We start from the raw sequence: 27,008 nt of genomic DNA on the forward strand, positions 1-27,008 counted from the left end.
GTTTGAATCTTCCGTTCGCCTGCCCCCTCAGCACAGTCCGAGGAAAAGGGTTATGAAAAAAGAAAGTGGATACGGATAAACGCTATGTGGTGTCACTGTACGAGGCTCGTCCAGTTGGACGCACTGAATAGCTCAATATTCACCTGGAAGCTGTGCCCACTTAAGTCTTTTATTTATTAATGCCCCTGGTGTTTACATCGAGGTCTACTTTCGCTCAAATGAGCTTTTGGTTTCGTATGAATATTCGATGAAAGAAAATGTGAGATTCTTGGCAATTGCTGGAAATCGAATCTTAACCAGAAACCAATATCATGTTTACCGTATGTACATGATCATCATAATAATAATGGTAGAAGTGGGTGGTCTAAAGACAAGTCTGTCCGTTTAGTTATTAACTCAGCTGATTCTCCTTAATTCTTTTATTGTGCTTGCCGTCGCCGTCCATTACCCCGACCTGCTCCCCTTCAGTGAGCTTGTTGCTGACCTTTACTCCAGTGGGCCCCCTCCTCAAGACTGACCCACAAGTAAACAAACCCACACAGATGTGACACACAGATGTGACACATGGCACATGTTATCTAAACATGGATATCCATAAGAGGCAAATTTAAGGGTCCATTCAAATTCATCGTTCACTATTTAATTCTCATTTCTTTGTTTTCAAAGTCAATGCGGTTATTGCCGTGCTGTGATATGTGGCGTATAGAGTCCTAGAATAATCCCAGCGGTGGTTGCGGGGTGTCCTACATAGTGCTCAGCACCAGAGTTGGTACACGGTCCCCGTCCTCCACCGTATGTTGGATAAATGCACTCTGAGCGGAATGGCTCTCGGCTTTATTGACGCCGGGATCGATCCAATTCCGTCGACGATTGTGGAATAACAGCGTGACGTATTGACCTGCCTTTTGACTGACACGAACGCACTCATCTCTGTCTGCGCTCTGCACCGTGCTAGCATCGGACACAAGGACGGAGCAAAGCGTCTCTCTCGGGATGTGTGTGTGTGTTTGGAATATGCAGAGGAATTATTTTCTCTGTCATCGCCAACTTGTGTGTGTGCTCGCAGATACCAGGCGTTCAGTCTCTAATGGTTCCCTTGACAACGCAGCAGTTGCGCCACATCGACAGAGTTGGCTGTCGGGTTTTAACGCGCACCACAGAGACCCGCACTCTCAAGTCGGCAAGACAATGGAGGCGCTCGGGCTCCGCCCCTTTCCTCCACAGCTGCCGGTCTCTAGTCTTTTCCTAAGATACACGTGCGTGTCTCACGTCCGTCCCGCATGCTGCCTTATTTTTCGTTTTCTCTCTGCACGCACAAACAAAATGTTTGTTTGTGCTCGTCGCTCCAGGTCGTGTGCGGCGGGAGTATATCGCCAAAGCGATGAATAAGCGGCCGTAAAAAGAGGCGAGCTTTGCGGCGGTAATCCGTTGGGCAGCTTACCCCTGCACACCGTCCTCGCCGCGTGCCCCCCCCCCCCCGTCGTTCCGTTTCCTTACATCCCTCACCAACGCCGGAGGGGCCATCTCGGCGTCTGCGTCAGCGATCAGCATCTTCTCCTCTCACCCTCTTTTTTTTTTTCCACGTTTTCACAGAGGTGAAGTCGAGGGCATGACGGGAAGAACAAGCTTGGCCAAACCTTTTTAAAAGGAAAAACCAACACCGGGGATTCTGCTCTCAGCTTAGAATTCAGACGGATAAAGCTAATGGCAGAAGTGGGCGACAGGCATTTGTGTGTGTGTGTGTGTGTGTGTGTGTGTGTGTGTGTGTGTGTGTGTGTGTGTGTGTGTGTGTGTGTGTACATGAGCGAGCATAACTTCAAATGAGGCCATCTACAGAAAAGTAGTTTCTTTAAACCCCTTCGCCGGCTGAGTCTCTCTCTCTCTCTCTCTCTGACTGTGCAGGGGGGTGTAATATGCAGGGGAAGTTCCAAGAAAGGCTGACCAGGGCACTGCAGTGCCTTTCGGCGCCAGCGCGCGCTGTTCAGCGTAGCTGCAGATCGCTCTGATCGATACTCCTGAGGCCTCCTAGTGCGCGTCACCTCTCGGTCGTCGCCGTGCCGCCCGGTCAGACGCTTTAAAACGGCTACCGGCAGGATTCTGATACCCGGTCCGCCTGCGTTTAGCACCAAAGTCTGACACGCCCACCGACGACGCCCCACGCTGCTCCCTAGTGTTTCGTCTGACACCCCCCTGTAGCCACTCGTTTAGCACTTTTGGCTGAGCACTGACACCCCATCTCTTGCGCACACAGACACACACACAGCGAGTTATTATCTCCTGGAACAATGCTAATAGATGCATGTACCGCTGTGAGCAAACAGTTTGTGCCTCCGCTGCCAACAGAGTGGGAGGGGGGCCGCTTGCCAAGTCTCCTCTACCCCGAGCCTCCTCTCTTCTTCTCTTCTTCCAGCCATTAAACTTTTTGCCACCTATCCTGGTCAACCTCCCCAACCCGCCCCTCCCGTTGCCACAGCAACGTCCACGAAAACATTAATAAACAACAAAACTGTAATTGATGGAGAAACGCGGGGCTGCTCGCACATTGTCCCTCAGTTCCGCATTAGACGCCACCAGCGGATCGAGGAGGGGGGGCCACCAACTCGTCTGTTTATTTTAATTTTGATGTCGGAATGGTTTCATTTTAGTTTCAGTCCGTAGTTCCCGCCATGTCTTTCTCCTTAAGTTTTGTTTCCCTCTCTTCAATGAATCATGTCCAAGTTCGTCCCGGCTCGAGAGGATCTCACAGCCACACGGATAAAGTGCCCGGTTGTCTGACATGAAAAGCAGATATGGATATTTTTTTTTCCCTGCCAGGTCGGCGTGCGCTTTGAACTCTATTTTTAATGCGGAGGTGGCACAGGTTCACCATCAGCGACTCCTACACACACACACACACACACACACACACACACACACACACACACACACACACACACACACACACACACACACACACACACACACACACACACACACACACACACTCTTTCACAAAGAACACATCTGTATCTCTAGTCTTTTTCCTCTGGGCTGAATCCCATGGGAACCGATAAATATATATATCAGATATTCGGACGGTAAACTCGACCGCGCTGTGTCTGCAAGCAGATGCCATTTTGAAACCAATGGAACCACACAAACGGAACCACTTCACAGCACGTCCTCCTCTTCTGCTCTCCATGCTGGAGTCCAACGGAGATGTATTTGAAGTCCGAGTTGAAGGGACTGACAGGAACGGGCCTAATGTTTACAAACCGTCTGACTGTTTTCAGCGCCGTCTCAGATCTGCCAGCCAACGGCGGCCCTTTTTCTTTGAAGTGAGAGCAGCGTTTTTTACAAAAGCTCTCTCTGAGACGCCGTTCGTTTAGGATCCATTAAAAGTCGCGGCCGGGACCCCGGCGCCGCTTCAAAAACGGCTTCGAGTTATTTCCCCTCCCGCCTGCCTCTCGCTACGCTCGCATTTAAGTGGGTTCAAACGAAGCCTGAACAATTTCCAAATGCCCTTTTCTGAACGATTTTAACCGGCAGTTGAACTCCACTGCCCACAATGCAGCACTGCGAATCCGCCTGAGCACTTAAAGGATCACTGCAGAGCCAGAGCTTCTTTTAACATCCTGGCGTCTCCTCACCGGCAAAGGAAGCCTCCTTCCTCCTCGCTTCCCTCCTCAGACTGTAGCTGCAGCGCGATCGTCACACTCGTCTCTCTGTGGAGGAACATGTGCACTTCTATGTCCCGTTGTTCTGTTAAACCTCTGCTTGATGAATTTCCTTTCCAAGTTTTACTGCAGGTGAGCAGAATCCCCCCCTCCAAATGTTGTTAATACAGTCCGTTAATTCGGACTGTGTTTACGTAGGTCAGGGAGCGAGCGGATGCCGGCCGGGCCTCAGCCCCGTCTCCATGGTGATGCCTGGGCCTGCGATCACGATTCCTCTGCAGGCCGTGAATCTCAACAAAAGCAGTGAAATTAATGGTCAACAGCTTCATATATATATGCTCTTTGTGTGTATGTACATGCATGCTCCGATGGCGTGCATTTGTTTAGGTACAGAAAACGCGCGCACACGCTCCTCGTATATCTCGGCCCCCCGTTTGCTGCTCTCAGTAGACGTGATTCATTACACACGTTTACCCAGACAGCTCGGCCTCTGCTACTGTGATGGGATCATAAATGTAAGGCTAAGAAAACACAGGGATGTTATTCACCCACCAAAAGGGGCAATAAAGCGAGCGGCGCACTCGAGCGGTGCTCCGCAAGAAAACCGGGCCACGGGGCGTATCGAATAAAATCTGCTGGCGTGCACCTGCGGTATGCAACGGGTCCGGCCTCGGCAGCACCGGGCTCCCCGCCAACTGCGTGCGGCGATGGGTAAAATAAATAAATAAATTCTTGTGCTTCTGTTGACCTCAGTTCCAGCGAATCGCACCACCAGCTGGTCGCGAAATATGGCTATTTGCATCAGTTTTCACACCGTCGACGTCTCCAGCAAACATCATCGCGCCTCGGACCTACGGGCAGATTCGCCTCCCGCGGCACGCTCCGGAAACTCCTAGCTTCAGCACCGAGAAGAGGATTTGATTTGATAGAAATAGCGAGAGTGAGTACTGTGATCCTCGCGTCGCCGTACCCGCCTTTCGCTCTGCGTCCCGTCCAGTCCTTTTCATGGACATTGGGGCCGAACGTCTCTCTGGGCCCCTGACTCATGTTGACTCACGAGGCAGCGCGCTCCCAGGCCTGCTTAGAATAGCCTCCTGCCCGCTCCACTAGCACACCGGCTAGTGCACACACGCACACACACACACACACACACACGCGCGCCCAGCGTAGACCTGGCGATGCGGCTCCCACAATCGATCCGTTGCCGCGTTTGTCAATAGGCCATCAATGAAAGCTTTTAAAAATACAAGACGGAGGCCATTTCTTTCGATGCTCATCGAATAATGAGGCAACGTTCCCACATGTATTTGTGAGAATCAATCGGGTGGAACTTGACGTGTTCTTCTTTGCTACTAATGGAATGGGGATCCTAATAATAGTAATGCATGTTTAAAGCAGGAACCAGGCAAAGAAGCACATTTCCTTCCTCCCGCGTGAAGGTGTCTCTTCTTTTTTTATATAGTTTTGATCACAGACAATTTCCGATCCGGACAATTGAAGCTTCTTTGAGGTACTTTATAGCACGCGCTGCCTGGAAAAATGTGAAAGATGCCCCCTTCAACAGTGTATTATAGCACAAAACTACATTATGCTTGCTCCACTCACATGACCGCTTTAGTTGATAAATGATATAATTGAGATTTTAAGGCCTATTGGTCTTGGCCGTTTTAATGAAAAAAACACTTTATTACAGCCTACCTAGTGCGCCTCGGTGCATAATAATTTTGCAATGAGAGAAAAAAAAATGTAATTAAGAGATTGCATCAAAATAATTGGGTTTCAAAATTCCCAGCAAGCCGTTTGAAGTTGAGAGCGAGCGCCTTCCCACAGCTGTACAGAGCGGGATTGAAGAAGTAATGTTTTTTTTTTTTTTGCCACCGTTTTGAGGGCTTTGACCTGTTCGATACTCGAACTCCCAGAAAAGGTGCACGCAGCTGCACCCTGGCACTCGTTGCCTCCCACCACAGTTTCCTTCGCGCTGACCTCTCGATCCTTGCACACGCACCTCCTCAGCGGCCGACTCCATCAATGGTATCAGCACTTCTTATCTGCTGCACCGTGTTACGGCAACATGGCATGCTATCCTTTCCCCGCCCCCCCCCCCCCCCCACCGTGCGGCACAGTCCGCGCCATTCGACAGTCACGCGGGAGCCATGATGTCCGGGCCATGTATCCCCCATTCCATCTGTAGCTGGCACTCTTGCATCACATTTTCTCTGCACACTCCTCCCCCGAATGCCTTCGCTCTCGCTCGCTCTCGCCGCCTCGCTTTCTCCTCTGCTCGGCGCTCTACCGCCTCTTTTTTTCTCCTTTTTTGTTCCGCTTCATTTTTAATCAAATTTCCCTATTAGGTCCCTTTTCACTATCTTTGCCTCCTTGTCCTTCGCTGCGTGTCCCATCGTCGCGGCCTGATTCCCCCTCGATACCCTTCACCTCTCGCTTCTCCTTCTCATGTCTATTTCTTTTGGTCTCCCAGAGGCCTTACTGCGTACAATCAATCACCTTATCCAGCCTATGTGTCTCCGCCTAAAGCTTGTGTTTTCCCCGGGCTCTCTGCTCCTCTGCCCCCAAGTCCGGCTCCCACTTCGGACCCCCCCCCCCCCCCCCCCCCCCCACACACACACGCAGTTTTCGGCCAAACGACTCTCGCAGCTCCTCTCGAGCAATCTTCCTCCCTACTTAAATGTCCGTTCCATCTCAATTTCTACACCACTCTATCTACTTCCCCCTCCTACCTTCCCCCCCCCCCCCCCCCCCCTCCCTCCCCTTGCTCTCTGAGCTGTGGGTAAATAGGTGCATCTTGCCTTGCTTCCGCTTTCAAATGACTTCATGATTGCTAATGAAGCACACGGACAGCGAGAAAGCACATGACTCACAGGGACGGAGGGTGGGAGTGTTTCCCGTGGAGACGAGCCCTTCGCTGGCTGCCTGGCCGACGGCCGACTGACGACCCTGTAGCCATGTGGACTGATTAGTACGATGGAGCCCTTTTTATATTAAGTTGCACGGGGGCAGCTTAATACGTGACCAAGTAGCACAACACGCGTGGGTATAAAGCAACGTGGTGTGGCGTAAGCCCCGTCCTGCTATAGACCACACCGAGGCACGCAAAGTGCAATATGGCTTCGCGATGGACTGCCATAACACGGCTTAATGCCTATTAACACAGCACTCGCATCTGTTCTTACAACTGCTCACTATCCATCGAGCTCATTCACACCATCCATTGAGGTACGGCGTGCACAGCATGCACTTATGGTTTGAACTTTCCTCTCATCTTTCACATTAGAGGCCGTCGGTAAGCTGCCGCTCGGCTTTACGGGGCTTTTAAAAATGTGAATGATTAAAAGTTAACCGCGGGGAGACGGAGACGCGAGTCAATGTGAAGATGTGTCTGTGTACGGAAGGTCTGTGTTTGCATGTGGTTGCTTTTGCTCCTCTGCCTTCATTGGAAGGCCGAGAGTGGAGAGGCAAAGGAGAAAATGAAGGAAGGGGGGAGGCGGGGGGGGGGGGGGGGATTTGGAATGACACGCCAAAAAGCTCCGCAGTCACAATCAAACCGGTGACTTTGCAGTTCTGCGCCACGCGCCTCAAACGTCCAGCTGCCGGGCCGAGTCTGGCTCTATCGCCCTGCTCTCTCTCTCTCTCCCTCACGCTGCCTCGCCCCCCCCCCCCGTTTCCACGCTTTATGTCAATCTGCCGCTCCTATTGTTTCATCGCTCCCTAATTAGACGCAGCCCGACGCACAACAGGCGGCCGGGGCAGCAGACACACACACACACACACACACACACACGTAGCTCTTTAAAACGCAGGCTGAGTCATCGCCAGACGTCGCAAGACGCGCAGGTTGGCGGCCGGAGGGGGAGCTGGAGGTGATTCTACCTAACTGACCGGGTTCAGAAGCCCCCGGGGTCACCAGCAGGTCATTTGAACTGCGATTGGACGACAGTCGGTGGAGGACGACAGTGGGATTCTCTTTGGTATAATGACTAAACACTTGTATGTTACCACACTTATATTTATTCTACTGCTGTTTAGGGAATACACATTTAAACTCCTCGCCCCGCAAGATCACACACACACAGTCCACTGGGCTGCCTCTTAATAGAATTCATATTTTCAAGAACAAAATTGCATGCTCTTCATTTTTCTTTTGAGACGCATTATCTTGTACTGCTGCTCGGCACACTTTTTGTCACCCTTGTCTTCACTCCAAGCGTAATATCTGCTCATCGGGATCACCGTAGCCATCGCAGCCTCGTCGTGCAGCACAACGTCAGAGGACATTTTCATTATACATTTACGACACAATGCTACGACATGTCGTGTGCTTCCAAGCGCAAGATGTCCTCTAAAACGGCTAAACGTAAAAATCCAAACCACTCTCTGTCCTCTTTAACCTCCGTCTTACTTTATCTTACACGCTCCCTCTTTTTCTTGGACACACACACGGTTTCCTCTTCTGACAGCCTCTAGTACAAGTTAAATACACCACAAGTACTCAGCTAACTGCTGCGCCATTTTTGTGATGTGCCACGTCCACCTTTCTATCATTCACATTCAAACATTTTCTATCTTTAGTTTGTCTTTTAAAAAAAACATTTTTTTAACCTTTCTTGCTGGTATTTGAACGTGTGTGTTCAACGCTAGCAGGCGAAAGCTGACTGTAGATCTGAAAGACTCATACATCCTCTAAGGTTAGTTATTCTTTTTTTGTTGATTGATAATAGTTTAACCTTTTTTTTTAAACGGGCTTAACAAGAAGGTAGTCAGCGTTGCATGTGCTGATTATGGTCCACACCGTTGGCAAGTTACTCTCATGGAGCTCTTTGGTAGTGTTTTCTTTGTCATCTCACCCACATGTTGCCCACTCCAAACATGTTATTCTGTTTTTATCTGATATGTGCTCCCATAGTAGTTCATCCCCCTCGTTCAACCTCTTTTTTTCTTTTTTGCCCAACCTCAGTTTTGTCAATTAGCTACAAGGCGGCTTTGTCTTCAAACCCACTCGCCAGCCTCTCCGAAAAACGCCCCTGCTCACATGTCCAATCCATGCGTGCTAACCACTGTGTACGTCGCATGCTATCGCTCTTTGTTAGGCAGAGAATCGTTGGGCTGGATTATGATTGAGAGGGGTGATATCCTTGAAGATGAAAAATGCAGTTAACAGCAACACCCAAATGCATTTGTCACCATAAAAAGCCCCCATACTGATTGATGAAGGCACAACAGCTGGCAATGCAATGAAAAGTGAAATGAGGATCTATATATTTTGGCAAAGTGCAAGACAGTCTTAACACCCAAACAGTACTTCACCTTAATTTATCACCATTTTCACTCATTGGTTACATGATTAATAATACCAGTTTGTAGTGTAGGGAATGAGATCGGTAACACAATGGGTTTATCATCGTTGAACAGCGTTATGTAACGAGCATTTCAGTTAACGATAAATGTTTCTTTTCTGTAAACACACCATGGCTTCATCTTTTGGCTTCCCAAAGCATTTAAAGAGCATTTAATAATCATCATAATATACACACTTTTCTTCGGCCACACCTTGATGAAGCAGCATGTCCACCAATCGCTGGGGGGAAATGGAAGCCGAACAAGCTCTGCCGTTGCACATAAAGTAATAATAGGAGGTGTTGAGAGATAAAAAAAAAAAGAAAGAAAAAAAACTATCCAGTTCTGCATTGTGATTCATTCTGCCTGAGTCATTCAGCACTCGTAGGGTTAAAGTATAGCTGCAGCGTCTTACTGCAGTGTCTAAAGCATTTGGCTGATCGTTACAGTATTCACCAGGAGAAGAAATGAAGAAGAAAATAACATATCTCTCTCTCTAATAACTTCATTGTTTTTTTTTCTTCCAAAAATCCTTTTTATTGCATTTATAACATTTGGCACAGTACAAATTCTTGGTGCTTTTACAAGATAAACCTGTAAAAATCGACACTGACCTTTTTTTTGTTTTTTGTTAAAGAAAGTCTTTTCGGTATAAATATTTTTTTTCTTATCACTGCATTCTCTGTAGCATGGTGTAAAAATCACACAAAATGCCCCCTTTTCAAAACCAGACTACCCTCATTTGTCAAAGTCAAGACAGCATCTTAAACAACTCAGTTTTAAATAGAAGTTAGAAAATAGTTTCAATTTCTTTTTAATATATGTTTCTCTATCACCAGCCCATGGTAGTTTCAATTTGTCCATATATATATTTATTTATAAGCATGTACAACAAGAAATCATCAATCTTTTTAAGTTTGCACTCTGTACAAAAAAGTAGTTCCTGTCCTTTTTTCCGTTGTGCATTCTATTGCATGAGTTTATGAGGAAATGGCGAAGGGGGCAAGGTAAAAGGGTTAGGCGGGATCTAGGAACCTAGGCGGAAGGAGTGTGAGTGTTGTTTTTTGGAGGGTAGGGGAGAGAGGGGGGGGGGGGGGGGGGGGGGTCTTTTTTTAAATCTGCGTCTCCTGCACCTTCTCCTTGGTGTGAGTCTTTATGACAAAGGGCTCAGCCAGCGCTGTGATGGCGCTGGGCAAGGTTCGAGGCAAAGAGTTCCCAACATTGTTGTCTGTCCATCTAGCCCCTTGGCCAGTTGGTTTGTAGGTATTGTATTTAGGCTTTAGAGTGCTGTAGTCCATTTTGTGAGGGCTGTACTCCACCTTGTGAGGGCTGTAATCAAGCTTAGGTCTCTGAGTGTGCGGACTGAAGTCAGACCTGAAGGCGCTGTATTCCGCTTTGTGGGGGCTGAAGTCGGTCTTGAAGGCGTTGTAATCGGTTGCAGTCACGTGGGGGGAGTAAGGGTCTCTGGGGTTGTAGGTATTGTCCGTTTTAGATCTCTGGGCGTTGTAGTCTGTTTTGGGCTTGGGCTGAGTGCTGTAGTCGGGCTTGAACGGGCTGTATTCGGGTTTAGATCTTGGGTGGGTGCCATAGTCAGGCTTGAATGGACTGTATTCAGCTTTCGGGTTATGTGGCATGTTGTACTCTGACTTTAACGGGCTATAGTCGTGTTTAGGTTTTGGTTGGGTGCTGTAATCTCGTTTGAATGGGCTGAGGTCGGTTTTTTGTCTTGGATGAGTGCCATAGTCTGGTTTGTACTGGCTGTATTCTGCTTTCGGTTTGTGGGTACTGTAGTCCGGTCTAAATGGGCTGTAGTCAGGCTTTGGTCTATGAAGGCTAAAGTCTGGTGTCGATTTGTGAGTGCTGTAATCCGGGATGTATTTGGGGCCGCTGAAGTCCATGTTTGGCTTGTAGGTGGTATACTCCGCCTTGGGCTTATGAAGGGTGAAATCCGGCTGGGGTTTGTATTCAACCTTGGGTTTGTGAAAGCTGTAGTCAGTCTTGTGACTGATGAAGTCCAGTTTGTGTATGCTGTTGTGGTCCCGGATCTCAGGCAACGTGAGAGACGTCTCTTGGGCTGCGGACGCCGGTGGAGGAAGGTCTTCCTCATCCACCTGGATAATCTCCACGGTGCGAGCGGCGGCCACAGTGCTCCTCTGTTGGTGGCGCTTTCTCAGTTTATAGAAGGCAATGAGCATCACCGCGGCCATCAGTGTCACTGCTACGAAGCAACCTATGATGATCTTTGTGGTCTTCATCACTTCATCCAGGCTTGGGCCGGGCCCCGGTTTGCGAGTGACAGCCTGGAGTCCGGGCGCTACGGATGTCTTTGCTGCCCCCGCAGGGCTGTTGGTGCTTTGCAGTAGCACAGTCGGCGTGGAGATGAAGACCGGCTGAAAGACTGACGGGGAAGCAGTCGTAGTTGTTGCCCCTTGGCCTATCCCTCCTCCTCCAGCTACCCCGGCACCCACCGCAGCGGCTGTAGTCGAGGTGGTTCTAGGTTTGGGCATTTCAGTGGTTGGCCCCAAGACTTCCACGGTCACCGTGGTAAAGTAACTCAAGTTGGACGTGTTAAGTTCGGCCGCGCTCACATTGAGGTAGGCCGACGCGTTGGAGTTCCCCGCGGCATTGGACACCATGCAGGTGTACGTGCCCTTGTCCACAGCCAGGACATTTGAGAAATTGAGGGTGCCGTCATTCAGGATCGATATTCTCGGGTGACCGGAGGCATGTGTCAGGACAGTCCCATTGGGTAGCAGCCAGCGCACTGAAGACATCGGGGCTGTGCGGCAACGTAGCTCAGCCACTCTCCCCGCTGAGATGTTCAGGTCCCTTGGCGCGTCGGCAATAAATGGTGCAGAGCATTGGGTTGCAGCGCCCTCACCTCGGTCCACCTCAACCAGCTGTCGACCTCTCATGCTCACAGGTGAGTGACAACGTCCACAGCACGTTGAGTTAGTAGGGATGGACTCCCTTAGCCAGCGGGCTAACCATACCGCCTCGCAACCACAGTTCCAAGGATTATGGTGGAGATGGAGCTCCACCAGGTACCTGAGCGGGGAGAACAGATTGTGTGGCACAGCGCTCAGGTTGTTGTGGGCCAGGTTCAGCTCCACCAATGAAGACAGGTCATCAAAACCGTTGCGCTCTATCACCGTAATCTGAGAGTTCATCACCCAGAGCTTCTTCAGCGAGCGCAGGCCTTTGAAAGAGCCCGGCTTTATATCCGGGAAGTGATTTTCAGAGATCTCTAGCTCCTCCAGGCCCTTGAGGGGACTTAGGTTTGGCATGTCCCCTCTTATGTTGCACATGCCCAGGTTGAGGTACTTTAAGTTCTGCAGGCCCTCAAAAGCGCCTTCTGAGATGTACTCCAGTTTTCGTAACTCTCCAAGGTCCAACCGCATTAGGGAGGGCACCCGGTTGAAGGCGTAGGAGGGGATACTTTCAATGGGATTGTTCCTCAGCCAAAGTTCTCGGAGTTTGGACAGGTACTCAAAGGCCCCACTGGGCACCACCGTCAATCGGTTGTCAAAGAGCTCCAGCGTGTTGAGGCTGGTGAGTCCGTTGAACGCGCCCACCTCAATCTGCCGTATGGCGTTTCGCCCGAGCTGGAGCACCTCGAGGTGGTGCAAGTGGCGGAAGGAGTCCGCCTGCACCGCCTCGATGGCGTTTTCCATCAGATTGAGGTGGCGCGTGTTGGCAGGAATGCCGGGCGGCACTCTGCTCAGGCCACGTCGCGTGCACACCACCTTCCCCTGCTGGTTACTACAGGAACACTGTGGTGGACAGCCCTGGGGTCCCTGAGACACCGCCGCCCCCGCCAAGGCCAGGGAGGTACTGCTCCACGCTCGCGCCATCAGGAAGACTACACAGAGCAGGGCGGCTTTCCTGGCACGATGCACAGCTACCCGCCCCAGGAGACTCATGATGTGGCACGTTCATAATTCAGCATCATCTGGGGGGAGGGGGGAGGAGGGATTGGGGGTGGTGTTTTGGGAGGGCTTCGGGGGGGATCGGGGAATGTAGCCGGTATACTGTTGTGTTGTCAGTGACCAGAGAAAAGAAGTCAGGGAGGGGAGGGGGGAGAGAGAGAGAATGTGGAGCTTGGGTGCTTGCTAAGCTATACTCAAAGAAACAGCGTTTTTGACTGCGCTCAGGGGTAAAAGGAGAAGGGGGGGTAGAGAGGGCTGGCTCTTCTGAAACGTGTAAATGAGTAAGACATGATAAATAAACCAAACAAGAGCCGTATTACAAGACAGAAGGGAGGGTTACAAATTGATGCAAAGAGGGGTTGAAACACTAGACACCTACCTCAAGTTATTATTACAGGTCCTTGAACTGTGACATATAGTTTCCTTCCTGTTTGCAATCAGAAAGAGCTGTGGTGTTCACACCAGATGTATGTATATCCCAAGAGCAGCAGATAAAGCCTTTTTTTTAATATATGTAATTTTTTATGCAATTGCTCTGTCAAAACGGGCATCAAGCTCAACCGCGACGAGCCCTTTTGTAAATCCACACGTCCAAAGAGAAAGGTTCGAAAAGGCCCTTTTTGTGAATGTTTTTTTTCTTTTTTCCCTCCCTTTTGTTGTTGTTAAGAAGAAAAAAGAAGAAAAAGAATTGCAGATAAGAATCCAGTCAGGCTCCGAGAGCAGCAGCAGCAGCGCTCCCCTGCTCGCTTCTCGCTGTCGGCTCCTCTGCTCTCGCTTGTCCTTGGAATCCGATAGTTGATCCCCCTGCTAGACACCTTGCCCAGGTCTCCATAGCACAGGCGACAACACCAACACGAGCGCAATTTTTTTTTTTTTGTTGTGCACCAAAAAAAAAAAAAAAAAAAAAAGCCAGAAGAAAGGAAAAGACAAATAGAGAAGGGGGGGGGGGGGTGGAATCGAAGCTGGTTGAATGGAAATTCCACAGTCCTCTCAAAATGTTCTCTGCCTTGTGTTTGCGATGGTTTGGAGGTGGTTGACAAGTCAGTCAAGGGGGGGGGGGGGGGGTGGTTGGTGGGGGGGGGTGAAGGAAAAAAAAAACCCAAGACCCCCTCCTCACGGTATTCCTCTGTTCACCACTTTTCCTTTTTAGTGGTCAATCGGTCGGTCGGTTGGTCAGTCTGACGGACCCTCTCGCGCGCGCTCTTTCCCCCTTTCAATGTGGCGTCGTGTCCACTTGATTGTCTCTTCTTTTTTTCCCCCCTTTCTCTTTCTTCTTCTCCCTCCGGGAGCAGCGGCGGCGGTCGAATTGGAATACGCGGCTCACACTGGCTTCATTGGCTTTCCTCCTCTTCTTAACTAGCCAGACGCTCGAGCCTCGGCAGCCGCGGTGGCGAAAAAGCGGCGATGGCAAGCGCGCTCGCGCACAAACACACACGCGCAACACGCACGAACTCTCCGTCTCTCTTGCGCGCGCACACGCCGTCCATGCGAAACGCACGCGCGCACAGAAGCAGCAGCAGCAGCAGCAGCGGCGGCGGTGGTGGTGGTGGTGGTGGTGGTGGTGAGCACACAGCAGCTGCAGCCCGCCTCCCCTGCACTTCCCAATAATCCGTCAATTTCTTCAGAAGGGGAGGGGGGGGGGGGGGGGGGTGTCGTAGCTGGGTTGACCGGGAGGGAGGGAGGGAGGGGGGCGGGTTTGGTGCGCAGTTTCTCCTTCCTCGCTCCGGCTAGTTTCTTTTTTCTTGTCTCCCACCCCCCCTCCTCAATTTTTTTCTTTTCTCTCCTCGTGGCGATCAGCACCCCCCCCCCCCCGGCCCCCCCCCTCCTCCTCCTCCTCCCTCTAATGCAGCGTCCGACTCGCGAGAGGAGAAATGCGCCGGCTAAAGGCAAAAGCGCGCGCCGGCTCGCAGGCGTGACGTTAGCGGCAGCGCGATGTGGAAAAGGATCCGTTGTAGCAGCAAAAGAGAGCGCGCTCTCTCTCTGTGTCTCTGTCTCCGTCTCTCTCTGTCTCTCTCTCTCTGTGTCTGTGTGTGTGTGTGTGTGTGTGTGTGTCTCTCTGTCTCTCTGTCTCTGCAGTGTCCTGAGGTAGTTTAGATGAGCTCAAAGCACTCAACCCTTTTTTTTATTTTAAAGATCTACCTCTTCCCAAAAAAAAAAAGCTCTTTCCGTCCTCCGCTCCCCCCCTTTAGTGTCTCTTGTCCTGTGGCTTTGTGTGGGGCTCAGAGGGAAGGGGCAGGCTGTCCGAGCGAAAAGGCCCCCACAGCAACCGCATTTCAACCCGCTCCTCCCTCCCTCCCCCGCGCCGCTCCGGCCATTCCAACAAGTCAGGCCAACACTCCCAGTATTGCCGTGGTGGCCGCGGCAGGCAGATAGGACACTGTTCCCCTCGCTCTCCCCTCCTGTTCCCCCCCCCTCTCTCTCTCTCTCTCTCTCTCTCTCTCTCTCTCTCTCTCTCTCTCTCTCTCTCTCTCTCTCTCTCCCCCGTTCTCTTTGATTCTCTTCATCTTCCTCTCTTCTTCACCGTAAAATGAAGGAACATGAATGGACTGCTGACGCATTCCTGCTCAAGAGTACTGCTTTGGTTTGATGCAGTGTGTTTTTGTGCATTAACCCCCCCCCCCCCCCTTCAACCACCCACTCCACCCTCACTCTCCTCTCTGCTGCTCACTGCTCGTTCATCAGTGTGTCACTGCTTCATTTTATGTTTTATTTACACAATGTCCTACAAGTTGTCAGGGCGTCGGGTGAGTTTTAAGCGGGTGGTCGCTCTAAACGGGCAGGGCCAACACCCCCCCCCCCCGCTTCAATTTGAGCGCACGCTGTCGCTCCGGAAAGCACGCACCCGTAAAGGTCATGTTCAGGAAGGCGGACGGGAGGAGACGAGACACTCTTTACCTATCCTGCCGCAGGAGGAGAGGCGAAACAAACGCACCCCTACTGTCCCGTCGCCCCTCCGTCTCCGGTGATTACCACAAGCCTCGCGTCCAATAAACCAGGAAGCAGTGTGGGTAATTGATGCTCGGCGTCGTGCGACTCTCTCCCTCGTGTGTGTGTGTGTATATATGTGTGTGTGCGCGCGCTATCGTGTAAGCGTGAGAGAGAGAGAGAGAGAGAGAAAGCACGACTGCTTAAAAAGGTCACACTGCCTGTAGCGCAGTACGTTATTCCCACCGGCACAGGAACATAGAGGCAACTCCTATATTATACACACACAGTTTCTCCTACACTCATTCACACTGCGGGTGTGTGAACGGGCTTCAGTCCTTTTGTGAGGACGGGCTACTTCCTACTTAGCACAGGGATTCCCTCACATCGGAGGCGTTGCATTGATCCGTTGTCGGTGAAGCACCTCCGGACGCCGTCTGACGAGCCGGTGACCCGGACTGACTGCAGGTTGCGTTTCGAGCCGCCGTGTGCGGTGCGTTCCCGATCGCCGAAATCCCCCACCTCTTCTCCCCGTTTCTGTTTCCGTTTTTTTTTTTTTTTTCTTTCTTTTCTCTATTCCCACCCGCAGTTGTTGTCGTGTCGGGCGTTTCTTTGCGTTGGGGCTCCTGTCACGGGCCGCAAAACTCCGTAACGCTGCGCCGACCCGAGCAGTGGTTCACCCGCTCGCTTTACTCTTTGATCCCTCAGCCCAGAACGGCCAGCGTTGCTTGATGGTCAGCCAGCTTCCCCCCCCCCCATGGTCCGCCGCGCGCTGGCATCGAGGTGAAACCACAGAGCTGAGCCAGCGGCGTTTTTATTTTATTTTTTATTTTTTTCTAGTTCAAAGTAGAATCTAATTTGGGGGTTCAGGTCACTGCGGCGACGATGCCAAACCTTCGAGTGACTGTCGAGGTTTGAACTCTCGCCAGAAGCGTGTCGGTCGGGCCTCACCTCCCAGGACCCCCATGACCACGGCCGGCGTGATAAGCTGACCACCCCCCCCCGCCCCCCCATGCAACAGGCCACGAATGGCACCTAGAGTCGTTCCGGAGAGGGGGGGACGGGGTACCACGAGACCTACTTTGGTCAGCCAGCATGTTCGAGGGGTATATGCAAACATTACAGAGCCCGTCCCCCCGGGGCGAGAGCGAATCTGGGCTACGGCCAGTCACATGTAGGTCAGCAGCCTGGGTCTTTTTGCGCGTGTTGGGGTGTGTGTGTGTGTCAGTAGTTCCATCCGGTGAAGGGCCTGCGGTGTAGCATAACAGCAATGACAATCGGGAGGTTTCAGAGTGTGCGGTTGAGTGATAGATCTAATGATAATGTCATTGCCTCTGCCATCGCCGGTATCAAGGATTTACAGTTATAAGCCCTTGGAGGGGGCGGGGGCGGGTGGCTGGGTGAGGGGGGCGTCCACACATGGCTTTCTGTTCGGATGTGTTTTTTGAAATACAGCGAAAGAAACAAAAAGGAAAAGGAAAAAAAAGTATTCCACGGCCCGGTGCCAAATGGCCCACTGACCGGTACGGGTCAGCGGACCGGTGTTTGGGAACCACTGCTCCAAGTGTCCAGTGCGTAGTCGATCGCGTACATTTCCGACAGCTTGTCCAGGCGCACGGAAACGTACCAACTTTACGGCGCTGACCTTGAGGTAGAGGACCCGCTTCTAGACACTTCCTTTCCCATTTTCATTTCAATATCCAGGAATTAATTCTGCAAGAGATTATGTATTACACACAAGCACACACACATGCACACTCAGCTATCAGTGTCCCAGTAAAAGCTTAAACTGCTCGGTAGGGATTTTTTTTTCTGTTTATCACATTTCCCATCTCTCACACACACACACACACACACACACACACACTGACACATCTACACACGGAGAGAGCCGCACACACCAATCACATGCCAGCGTATCAAGAGATTATAATAGGGTGTATTAGTGGCTTCCGTATGCCCAGGTTGGACGAGTTGTGTCCTTTCATCCATTTACCGGCTTCGTCTGCTTTTCGCTGACCTTGCACAGCGCGCGCACACACACACACACACACACACACACACACTGATATGGAACATTTCAATCAAAGCATTTAGGGGGCACCTTGATTTCGAATGGCGGGTTATTTAACCCTGTTATACCAGCAATGAACATGGTTTGGTTCAACTCAAGACTCTGGTAATGAGCTACCCCCCCCCCCCCCCCCCTCCCCCTCCCCCATACTGCTTGCCCGCTTTTTCTTTTGTGATTTTCTCCATCCTTTGCATTTGTCTTACGCCGCCTTTTTGTTATTTTTCTTATCTCTGTCTTATGTCCCTCTTTCTCCCCCCCCCCCCCCCCCCCCCCTTTGTGTGTTTCTACTGTGTCTGCTGCTCGCAGGCGGTCACAAGTTAATTGTGTTTGTGCACACAGCATTTGTCTTTAGGAGTGACGCGGCGTACGCTGTCAACCAAGGTCTCCGTGGGGTCAAGGCCACAGAGGGCACGCTCACCAAAAGATGAGCCCCTCTCAGTTGTAGGTTTTTTTTTTTTTTTACCTCGCGTTAGTCACTATTTGAGCTTCGCTAGCAGCCATTGTCTCCGGACTAATGGGCTTTATTATGTCGAGCTGTGTTCACGCCGGCTGCCAGAGCGGGGATTAGCCCTAGCGCCGTGTTAGCTGGAAGCAGAAGAAAGACAAGTGGGTTAGCGGCGCTAACCCAATCCGCTCCAGCCAAGATGGCGAGATCGGAGCAGATGCTTTGAATTTGGCATTTTGCCTGATGAATTCGCCTCTCTTCGCCCCGGCTTCCGCCATTTATCGCCACCTTTTATTTGTTTTTGACGAATGGAATTTTTCACTAAGAAATCCGGTAAATCACCGGCGAGGAGCCGCGTGGCACTCCGATTTATCCTTTCCCCCCCCATGTATGCTAATGGGAGTCATTGGTCCGCCGGCCTCATTGGGATTCGCGCAGCATCCCCCTGTATGTGCGTTCATCACAATGTTGCCTTGCCAACCGCCAGGCCGTGGGAAACGGATGTCTCTTCCTCCGTGCAATGCAAAGTTCAAAACATAGTAATTCACCGCCGGGGGAGCAGCTAAATCTTCTCCACTTTTGGCTCCTTTGGCGCAAAGATGCTTTCTTCATTTAGACGCCACCCCGCCCCCCTCCCTCTTTGGCTGGCATGTGCCCCTGGATTGGTCCAAACCGCATTCTTGGCGAGTTGTTACTCTAATTTCTTCATTGGATCAAACGGCATTCCGACCCGTCGTGCATACGAACAAACGCTTTGTCATCGCGCAGCACTGGAAAAAGTTTGCTTGTCAACCACACGTCTCCCCTCGAAGTCGCCCCCCCCCCACACACACCTCCTCCCGGCTGGCTTCCCGTCGGCCCTGACCTTCATACGTCCCCCACAATTACCGCCTTTAACCGCGCCATTACTCCGAAGCTGTTAATCCAAAAAATCTCCTCCGAGCTCCGCGTAGGGGAGGATTAGTCCCACCGAGGCCGGTCACTGCGCGGACCCCGGGACGGGAGGATGAATAACGGAGCGGCTTTTCATCTTTAGTTTCCAAATCCACCTGTCCGCGCCCAGATTACGGCGCCGCCGTCCAGCAGGGGGGGAAGAGGCTGTGCGCCGCCGTGTTTGTGTGTTCCCAAGCCATTTCATCTCTGGCGCTGCGTTTTCTCTTTGCCTCGCGCCAGATATCCGATGGGAGGTGGGCAGCGAGCGGAGCTCCTTTTTTTTCTTCTCTCTAGTATGCTTTCAATTTGGATTTCATAACCGATAGTTGCCCCCTCTGCCTCATCTGCGTTCAAATGAACCGCCCCCCCCTCCCCGATGTGAGCACAATAACGAGACGCACAGAAGTTCAAAGGGGTCTTTATGGCGAGTTCAGCATTTAGCTCGCGCATCTATCGGCGTGCGCGTTCCGCCAGATGCGTTTTGTGTGTCTAATCTGAGGCAGCCAGGCTAAGTGTGTCTAATCCATGAGCGCAGCGTCAAATGTTACCTGCGGCCTCCCACAATGCAACAGCTCCATGGTCAGCATGGGTGAGTGACAATGGAAGAAAGGGGTGGGGGGCTAAAGGTGGAGGATGTTGACATGGCAACCGTGGACAGGATGGAGGAAGTGATGTGAGGAACTAGTGTACTTTTGAGGTCATGGAAAGGGGATATGGGTCACCTGAAAAAGCCCCCCAACCCGAACCCCTTTAAGCCTTCTTAAATGTGTGTTGTTGTTTTTTTGAAGCAGCGCAATCCCGGATGTCGTAGGCAAGGGTGGGGGTCGGGATGGGGAGTGGAGCAGCATGCAGCACTTTCTAAATTGAAGTCAATAACACAGCAGCCGGTTTCTCCCGGAGTCCGTCCTCCCACGCTGTCCGCTCCCCGTCCCCGAGGGAGGCCCGATGGTACGATCGAATTCTCCGGAGTCCCCCCCCCAGCCCGCTCCCCAAGTGCTTTTCCCCGTTCTACATCTAGCTTTGGTGTGAAAGTTGCTGCTAATTCCTGGCAGGTCTGGGACACGCTTCCACACGCACAGCGTGGCGTTTCCCCCCCATAATCCCCTTTTTGCACGTTAGCACTTCTCCGCAGCTTTGGGCATCTAAAACGGGTCGCGGCCGGCTCGCCCCGAGCAAACTGTAGGGGGGAGGAAATTAGCGACCGGCGGAGGGCGGACATCCGGCTCACAGCGGGCGGCGACGCGCCTCTGCAATCGGATTCTGATGACGTGTACGGTCCCGGCCGCTGGTACATCCGCACGGCGGGGGGAGGTGGCAGGGAGGAAACGGGCACACTCGGTTTTTTCTTCTTTTTTTTTTTGGGAGCTAGCACTTTTCCCTCACTTTTGCAGAGCAGAATGCTAAAAGGGGGAAAAAAAGTCAATCTGCTGCAGTTTTGGCGCTCTGTGTTCCCGGTAGTGCTCTGACAGGCGTGCTGTGCTTTTCACAGGAAAAGTGCAATATTATGACAAATAAAACCCGTATACGGCAACGCTCCAGTTCTTAAGAAAGTAGGATTTTAAGCGCCTGTGTACAAACGCCCCCCCCCCCAACCCCCCCAACCCCTTTTTGTACTACTGAGAGAATAACTGTCAGCGGCAGAGATGGATTCGTAACTTGCGTGTTGTTGTTTCTGCGCCCCCCCCCCTCCTCAAACACAGTCACATGTGTTCCAAATGAGATGCGTGTCTGGGGTTTCATAATGCAGGGAAATGTTTACATGCTGCAGGGTGTCTGCAGGAATACGCTGAACGCGGCGCAACGCCCGTTTCACTCCTAGCGAACATGCGCAAAGACGAATTCGGGCGAACGTCTAAAGCTGACGTCTTCATCCAGCGGCTGCACTAAGTGCGGCACACATGTCTCGCCCACGTTATGGCTCACGTGCCTTAATGTTGTAATGCGGGCAGACAATGTTTCAGTGCGACAGTCTTTAGTCTGACTAAACGTTTCACCAGGCGCGTTTTGTCTCCATGGCCTTGCTCTGCACGCTCTTCTTCCGTGTTTTAGTTTCTCTTGTTACTTGCCATTTCTTATTATCTCAGCTGTGCGCTGCAATAAACGGCTGACAAGCGTGTGTGTGTGTGTGTGTGTGTGTGTGTGTGTGTGTGTGTGTGTGTGTGTGTGTGTGTGTGTGTGTGTGTGTGTGTGTGGTTAATTGACACAAGACCTAAAGATGCTTTGATGGGGAAAAAGACGTTGGTTCTCTTCCTCTGTGTGTCTGCTGTTAATTTGATGTGTGTCATTTAAAAGCTTTTACTAGAAGCTGTTTCAATCATGTTCACACGTTAAACCTTTCTGTCCCGGGGACGGAAAATGCATTTAAATCTTGTCGTCGGAGGGAAAATTGAAGTATATGTATTGTCTGTGTGGGAAATCATACCCGTGATAGGAAGCTGTGGGGTGATGAATGGAGAGCCAAATCCAACTTTGCCTCCTTCATTGTTCGTCCCGCATCGTCCCTCTTTTAGCTCTGAGCCCATTCTCCAGTCGGAGCACGTCGTCTCCGAGGTAGAGCTGATTAACAGCATCTGCGTTTCCGTTGTCTTGTGGGGCCCAAAGAGGAGGAGGAGGAGGAGGAATGAGGAAGAAGGAGGAAATTTGCACCTCATTCGTCACCTGTGGCCTGGTTTCAGTCGTCCTCCTCCCACCCTTCATATTTCTTGACTTGTTTCTTTTCTTTCAGTCGCCAAATCGAAGGAGAAAGCGGGGAAACAAAGTTCAAGGCAACAGAACGAGCTCAAGCTGTTAACAATGCCAAATATTCACAATGGAGGATTGGAAAAGATAACTTTTATTCTCAGTGGTGGTTCAGTAATGCATCAGGCACCTGAAGGGGAGCTTGCTAACTCAAGTGCCCCCCCCCCCCCACCCCCCCCTTTATTTTTAATCCAACACATGGGCAGCTACTATTGCAGTTAGACTGAAACGGACCTGCAGCAGACAAGAGGAAACGGGCACATCATATTTGCCAACGCTTGACTCCCCCTCACCTCTTGCCATCTTTCCATCTCAATCCGCAATCTCATTTGTTGATCGCCAGTTGCCGTCTTGTGAGATTGAACTTGCCGAGGGGTTGAATTGGATTGCTCAAAATGGAAGGATGATTATGGGGCGATTCGTCATACGAGGCTGCTCACCGGGGGCTGGATCATCATTTCTTATTATATGATCTCTGACTACCTGTTGACATGTGAGATTTTTTTTTTTTTTTTTATATGCCTGGCTATAATTTTCTTCTTTGAGTACCTCATACTTGATGCACACGGAAGGCCAACCGCCTGGATTCAAGGACGTGTGTGTGTGTGTGTGTGTGTATATATATATATATATATATATATATATATATCCCACCATCCCCTTTTTGGGGCCTTTTGTACTCGACTGAGTGCATTCAGAAGGAGTCGCAATGTCCTCCCGTCTATCGGACCAGTTTCATAGAAACACGGAGTGCCTCTTCAGGCGGCTCTTCTCCACCACTTTTCCCACACTCAGACTTCAACCCCTTTTCTAACAACTCGCCAGCCCACCCTGGCAACCCGGGCACCGGCTCTCCTTTTGACAAGCACGCAGAAATTGATAAAAAGCCATGTTGAAAAATGCCCCCTTTTGGCTCTTTTCCTCCCCCCTCCCCCCTTTTCTTTCCCTCCCTCTTCCTCATTCTGTCACTCCGTCAGCCCAGGCTGCGTCTGCGAGGACAGAAATGGCTTTTTGAGTGACACGGGCCGGCTGCGCCATTTGCCGTGTCAACCGGTGAAAGAGGATGGAAAAGGAGGGGGAAGACAAATGATGATGGCCTGGCCATGATTGTCCCCGTCTCTCTTTCACCCCTCCCCGCCCCCATTCCGGAGGTCATCGAAGACCAAATAACGCAGCCAGTGCCGGGAGGTGTGGAAATGTTTTTTCGCGGTCGCTAAGGAAGGTTCTTTCAATTTTTACACTGACAATTTCTCCATGGACAGAATCCTTGTTTTGCAGTATTACTTGAAATGAAATGTCTTTTACAGTAAGTGGACATTTCAGTAAGTACTGCAGGCTAGAGGTGAATAAATCCAATTCCGCTACCTTCATGTCCGTGCGCCTCATTTGGCGGGCTGAACCGAACTCTCCTTTTGAATCAAAGCAAACCCGATAGAATAAAGCCTCCCGCGTCCTTCGCCAGACTCCGCCGGTCTTTTTGTCCCGCGCCGCCACAGAGGCATGAATATTTAAAATTCCATTATGAAGTCTTAAATTGATTGATAAAAGCTCGTGCGGTGGACATCACTGTGCAGATGTTGAACAAAGCGCATTTACACGTCGCCACCCGGAATGCCAGCGAGCGAGCTGACAAGTCGGCTCCTCCTCCTCGCCGCCGCGCTGCTCAGCGATTGCACCAATAATGGCCCCGGCTTTATTGGTCATGCGCTGCGAGGTGTCTTTGCAAAACGGATCTGAAGGAAAGCGACGCTGTCATTTTCGGGAGGTAATGTGGCTCGATGCCCCCTCCAATCATACGCACCCCCCCCCCCCCCCTTCGTCCCCTCCTCCACCTCCCCAGCCCACCTGGATGTCCCCGACGTGGCTCGATTGCTCCCGCCAAGCACTCCCCGCCAGCTTCGTGGGGGGGGGGGGGGGGATGCTTTAAAAAATCTAATTACAGAGCCGAAATTAATTTTATTTATTTTTTTCGATCGGCCAGGTGGCACGGACCTAATCTGAAAGCGGTCCAAAGGTAATGACGCGCCGCTGCTACGTGGCATTTGCTTTTTCAGCGGCCGCTCAATAACTCCCGCGCTTCCTGCGCCCCGTTAAGGGCGATTCTGTGGTATTAGTAATATTACAAATGTAGCTCAATAGGCATCGACCGCAATGCCATGCCCCCCTTCTCTTAGAAGAGGAGATGGATTGTGGTTATTGCTGTTATTGATTTTAATAACCAGGCCCAACCAGGAGTCCTGTTCTCTCATCCGGGTTACAAAGGATCCATAAACTCATTTAACTACAGGTTGAGCATGATTAGGTTTGCCGACTCGTCAGGTTTCTTTTTCCTTTTTTGAGAGTTCCCGACAGAGGGAAGTGGGAGGGGACCCCAATGGGGGGGCCGTTGCGTCGTTTGCAGGATCAACACTATATTGATCCGGCGGGGGGGGGGGGGGGGGGGGGGGTGTGTGACCTGTAGTCGGTCATGACAGAGCCGGAGGTCTGGCATGGCGCGACGCCTCTGACCCTCTTCCGTTGTGTCGCCGCTTGTCAGAAAGAAGCCCATGAGGTCTAATTGTGGGAGGTGTCGTGGCTTTCGGGTGCACAGCGGTCAGCGAGCATCATGGCGTCGCCGCGGGCTGCGGCCACAGTCGATTTCCCTTTTTTTTAATGCGATTCAGCGTGACCTTGTTTGCGTGTACGATTTAATGGGCTACAGTTGTCTGATCAATGCTGAAAATACATTTCAACCGGCAATCCGGGGAGGATAATGGACAAGTTCACTCAGCTCATTGACTTTAATGGATAGTCCCCCCCCCCCCCCCCCCCAGTCCACGAGCCAGCCCGAGCCAACGGCCATCAGATGATAAAAGGATGCAAAGTCATTCAGTTGTTTCAGATTGTGTGTCACGAGCAAAGGGGACAAATTTGTTTTGACAATATGCCACTTAAAATGCCTGGCGCAGGCCTGAAACACCCCTCGGCCCCCCGGCAGGAGATCTCCCTATAATTTATTGCTGTAGTTTGGTAGTCTACTGTAGGTCATTTGCAGAGGACAACCGCTCTGATCGACTCACATTTGACCTCTGCTTTCTCTCTCTCTCTCTCTCTCTCTCGCTCCATCTTTTCTCCCACTGCTTCCCCGTGAAGGATCATAATTCTTTCAAAGCCCTCCCGTGAGTGGCCGCGCTCCCTGTGCACCTCCCCAGTTTTCCTCATTTGGATAATTCTAGCTCAAATAATTCGTTGTTTTGTTTCTTTTTCCTCGCCCCCCTTTCTGAGGTAAAACACGACGGATGATGTGGCTCCAAAAAAATGGGCTGTGAGCACTGAAAATTAGGCGTAAAATAAGCCACCACCTGGCGGATCGAGCCAACGTCTTTTGTATCCCGGCTCGAAAAGCGCCTGCGAGGGCCCGTCTGTGGTAACGCATTCAGAAAGGCCGCGGCGATGTCGCCCGTGCCGACCTGAAGTGCATCAAGACGCGATTCGGCCGGGCTTTTCGCCCGCTTCTCCGCAGACACCTGCCCTGTCAGAGCGCTGATGCAGGGCAAACATCAATTATCTATTGATAAAAGAAAAAAACCTCATTAATGGGAAGGCGGGCGGGTGTAATGACGGAGATCGTGTTTGTCTGACCGACCGCTAATGACCCCCCCCCCCCTGGCCATTAGAGCAGCCAGCCGACCTCCCTCCCGCCCCGCGGCCGTCAAGACGTCAACCTGCGGCTGACGATGATGCATTGAACCTCCTGAGTCACATTGATCAAGTGTATACACACACACACACACACACACACACACACACACACACATCGACACCCTCGAGAGCGGCTTCCTGTCCGCTGTGCACGCCGTTAAAAGCACTCAAACTCCTGCAACGTTTTACTCCGACTGAAGACGCAGCGATCGATTTTTTTCCGATCGGCATTTCAGGTATTCTGCTGCTGGAATTTATACACACAGACTGACGCACACATTGTGCACATCGGCGGCCCCCAGCACACGTCAAAGCGACGAGCGTGTTATGTCATCGTGTGGGAGTTTTTAGCACCTGCAAGTTTAAAAAGAATTCCATAACTGTGGAATTGGAAGGCTCTGTTTGTGGTTCGTCCATAAGACCCGGTGGTCCGTCTGGTGTGCGACGCCCTCAGTCTGCGGCAACAAGTCCGCCTGTTTAGCATTCATGAGCAGCGTATGAATATTGAATGAACCCTGTATCGCACGCCACCATGTAGCTGCAAGCACATCTGAATGTGTGTGTGTATTAATGTATTTGTTGACACACACGGGCGGATACCTAACGGCGTCCGCAAAACGCTGCCCGCAGTCACGTCACAGCCTGTTAACCATTGATGCCGCTTATTAACGCTAAACTGCTGTATGTTAAGTCGTTTGATGCTTTTAGTTTTGGTAGCAACCAGCCGCCCGTCCCGACTCCCCCAGCCGCTAGCTGACGGACCAACCTAGTGTGGAATTGGCGCCAGAGGTCGAGCCCCCGGCCCGGAGCTTAGCGGTGCTGCCAAAGCTGCGCGCACACGCACACACACACACACAGGAAGGCTTCACCTCTCCCTCTTGGGGCCCCGCGATGCTGATGCTGTGTAGTCGCCCTGCAGGTTTCTTAGAAAATGTTTGTCGAGGGAAAAGGAAATCTCGTTTCCTCAGTGGCCATTCTCCTCCCTTTTTTATGTGTTCGATAGTCAGTGACCACTTTTGCCCTCATTTTTGCAGTGTGGGGGGGGATCAACGGTTACCCAGCCTGCCTCTCGTCCCCCCTGCATGCGAGGACGTTATTTTTAATTACAGGCCCCATTAACACGCTATTTACATCCCTGCCCCGATCCATGCCATTAAGGGATCCATAGCCGCTGGTTTAATTCAACCATTTATTCTTCTGTGTCTCTCCTCTTTTCCCTTTCTCTTAAAGTAGAAATAATCTATATTTATAGATCCCTTCCGGAACAGCCTCCCCCC

At 51.4% G+C, this 27,008-nt stretch overlaps 2 protein-coding genes across 2 annotated transcripts in view; one reads left to right on the forward strand and one right to left on the reverse strand.

Annotated features, from left to right (window-relative positions):
- Positions 1-27,008, forward strand: part of snd1 (staphylococcal nuclease and tudor domain containing 1) — a 113,349-nt gene that overhangs the window by 40,029 nt on the left and 46,312 nt on the right. The gene's annotated exons all lie outside the window — the stretch shown is intronic.
- Positions 9,517-14,314, reverse strand: lrrc4.1 (leucine rich repeat containing 4.1). Its single transcript, XM_040172873.2, has 2 exons — positions 13,314-14,314; positions 9,517-13,198 (listed from the first exon to the last, which is right to left on the reverse strand). Exon 2 carries the CDS (start codon positions 12,926-12,928, stop codon positions 10,118-10,120), a length of 2,811 nt encoding a protein of 936 aa, XP_040028807.1. The 5' UTR covers positions 12,929-13,198; positions 13,314-14,314; the 3' UTR covers positions 9,517-10,117.

This window comes from Gasterosteus aculeatus, chromosome 4 (assembly GCF_964276395.1).
Source record: "Gasterosteus aculeatus chromosome 4, fGasAcu3.hap1.1, whole genome shotgun sequence".
Taxonomy (NCBI): Eukaryota; Metazoa; Chordata; class Actinopteri; order Perciformes; family Gasterosteidae; genus Gasterosteus; species Gasterosteus aculeatus.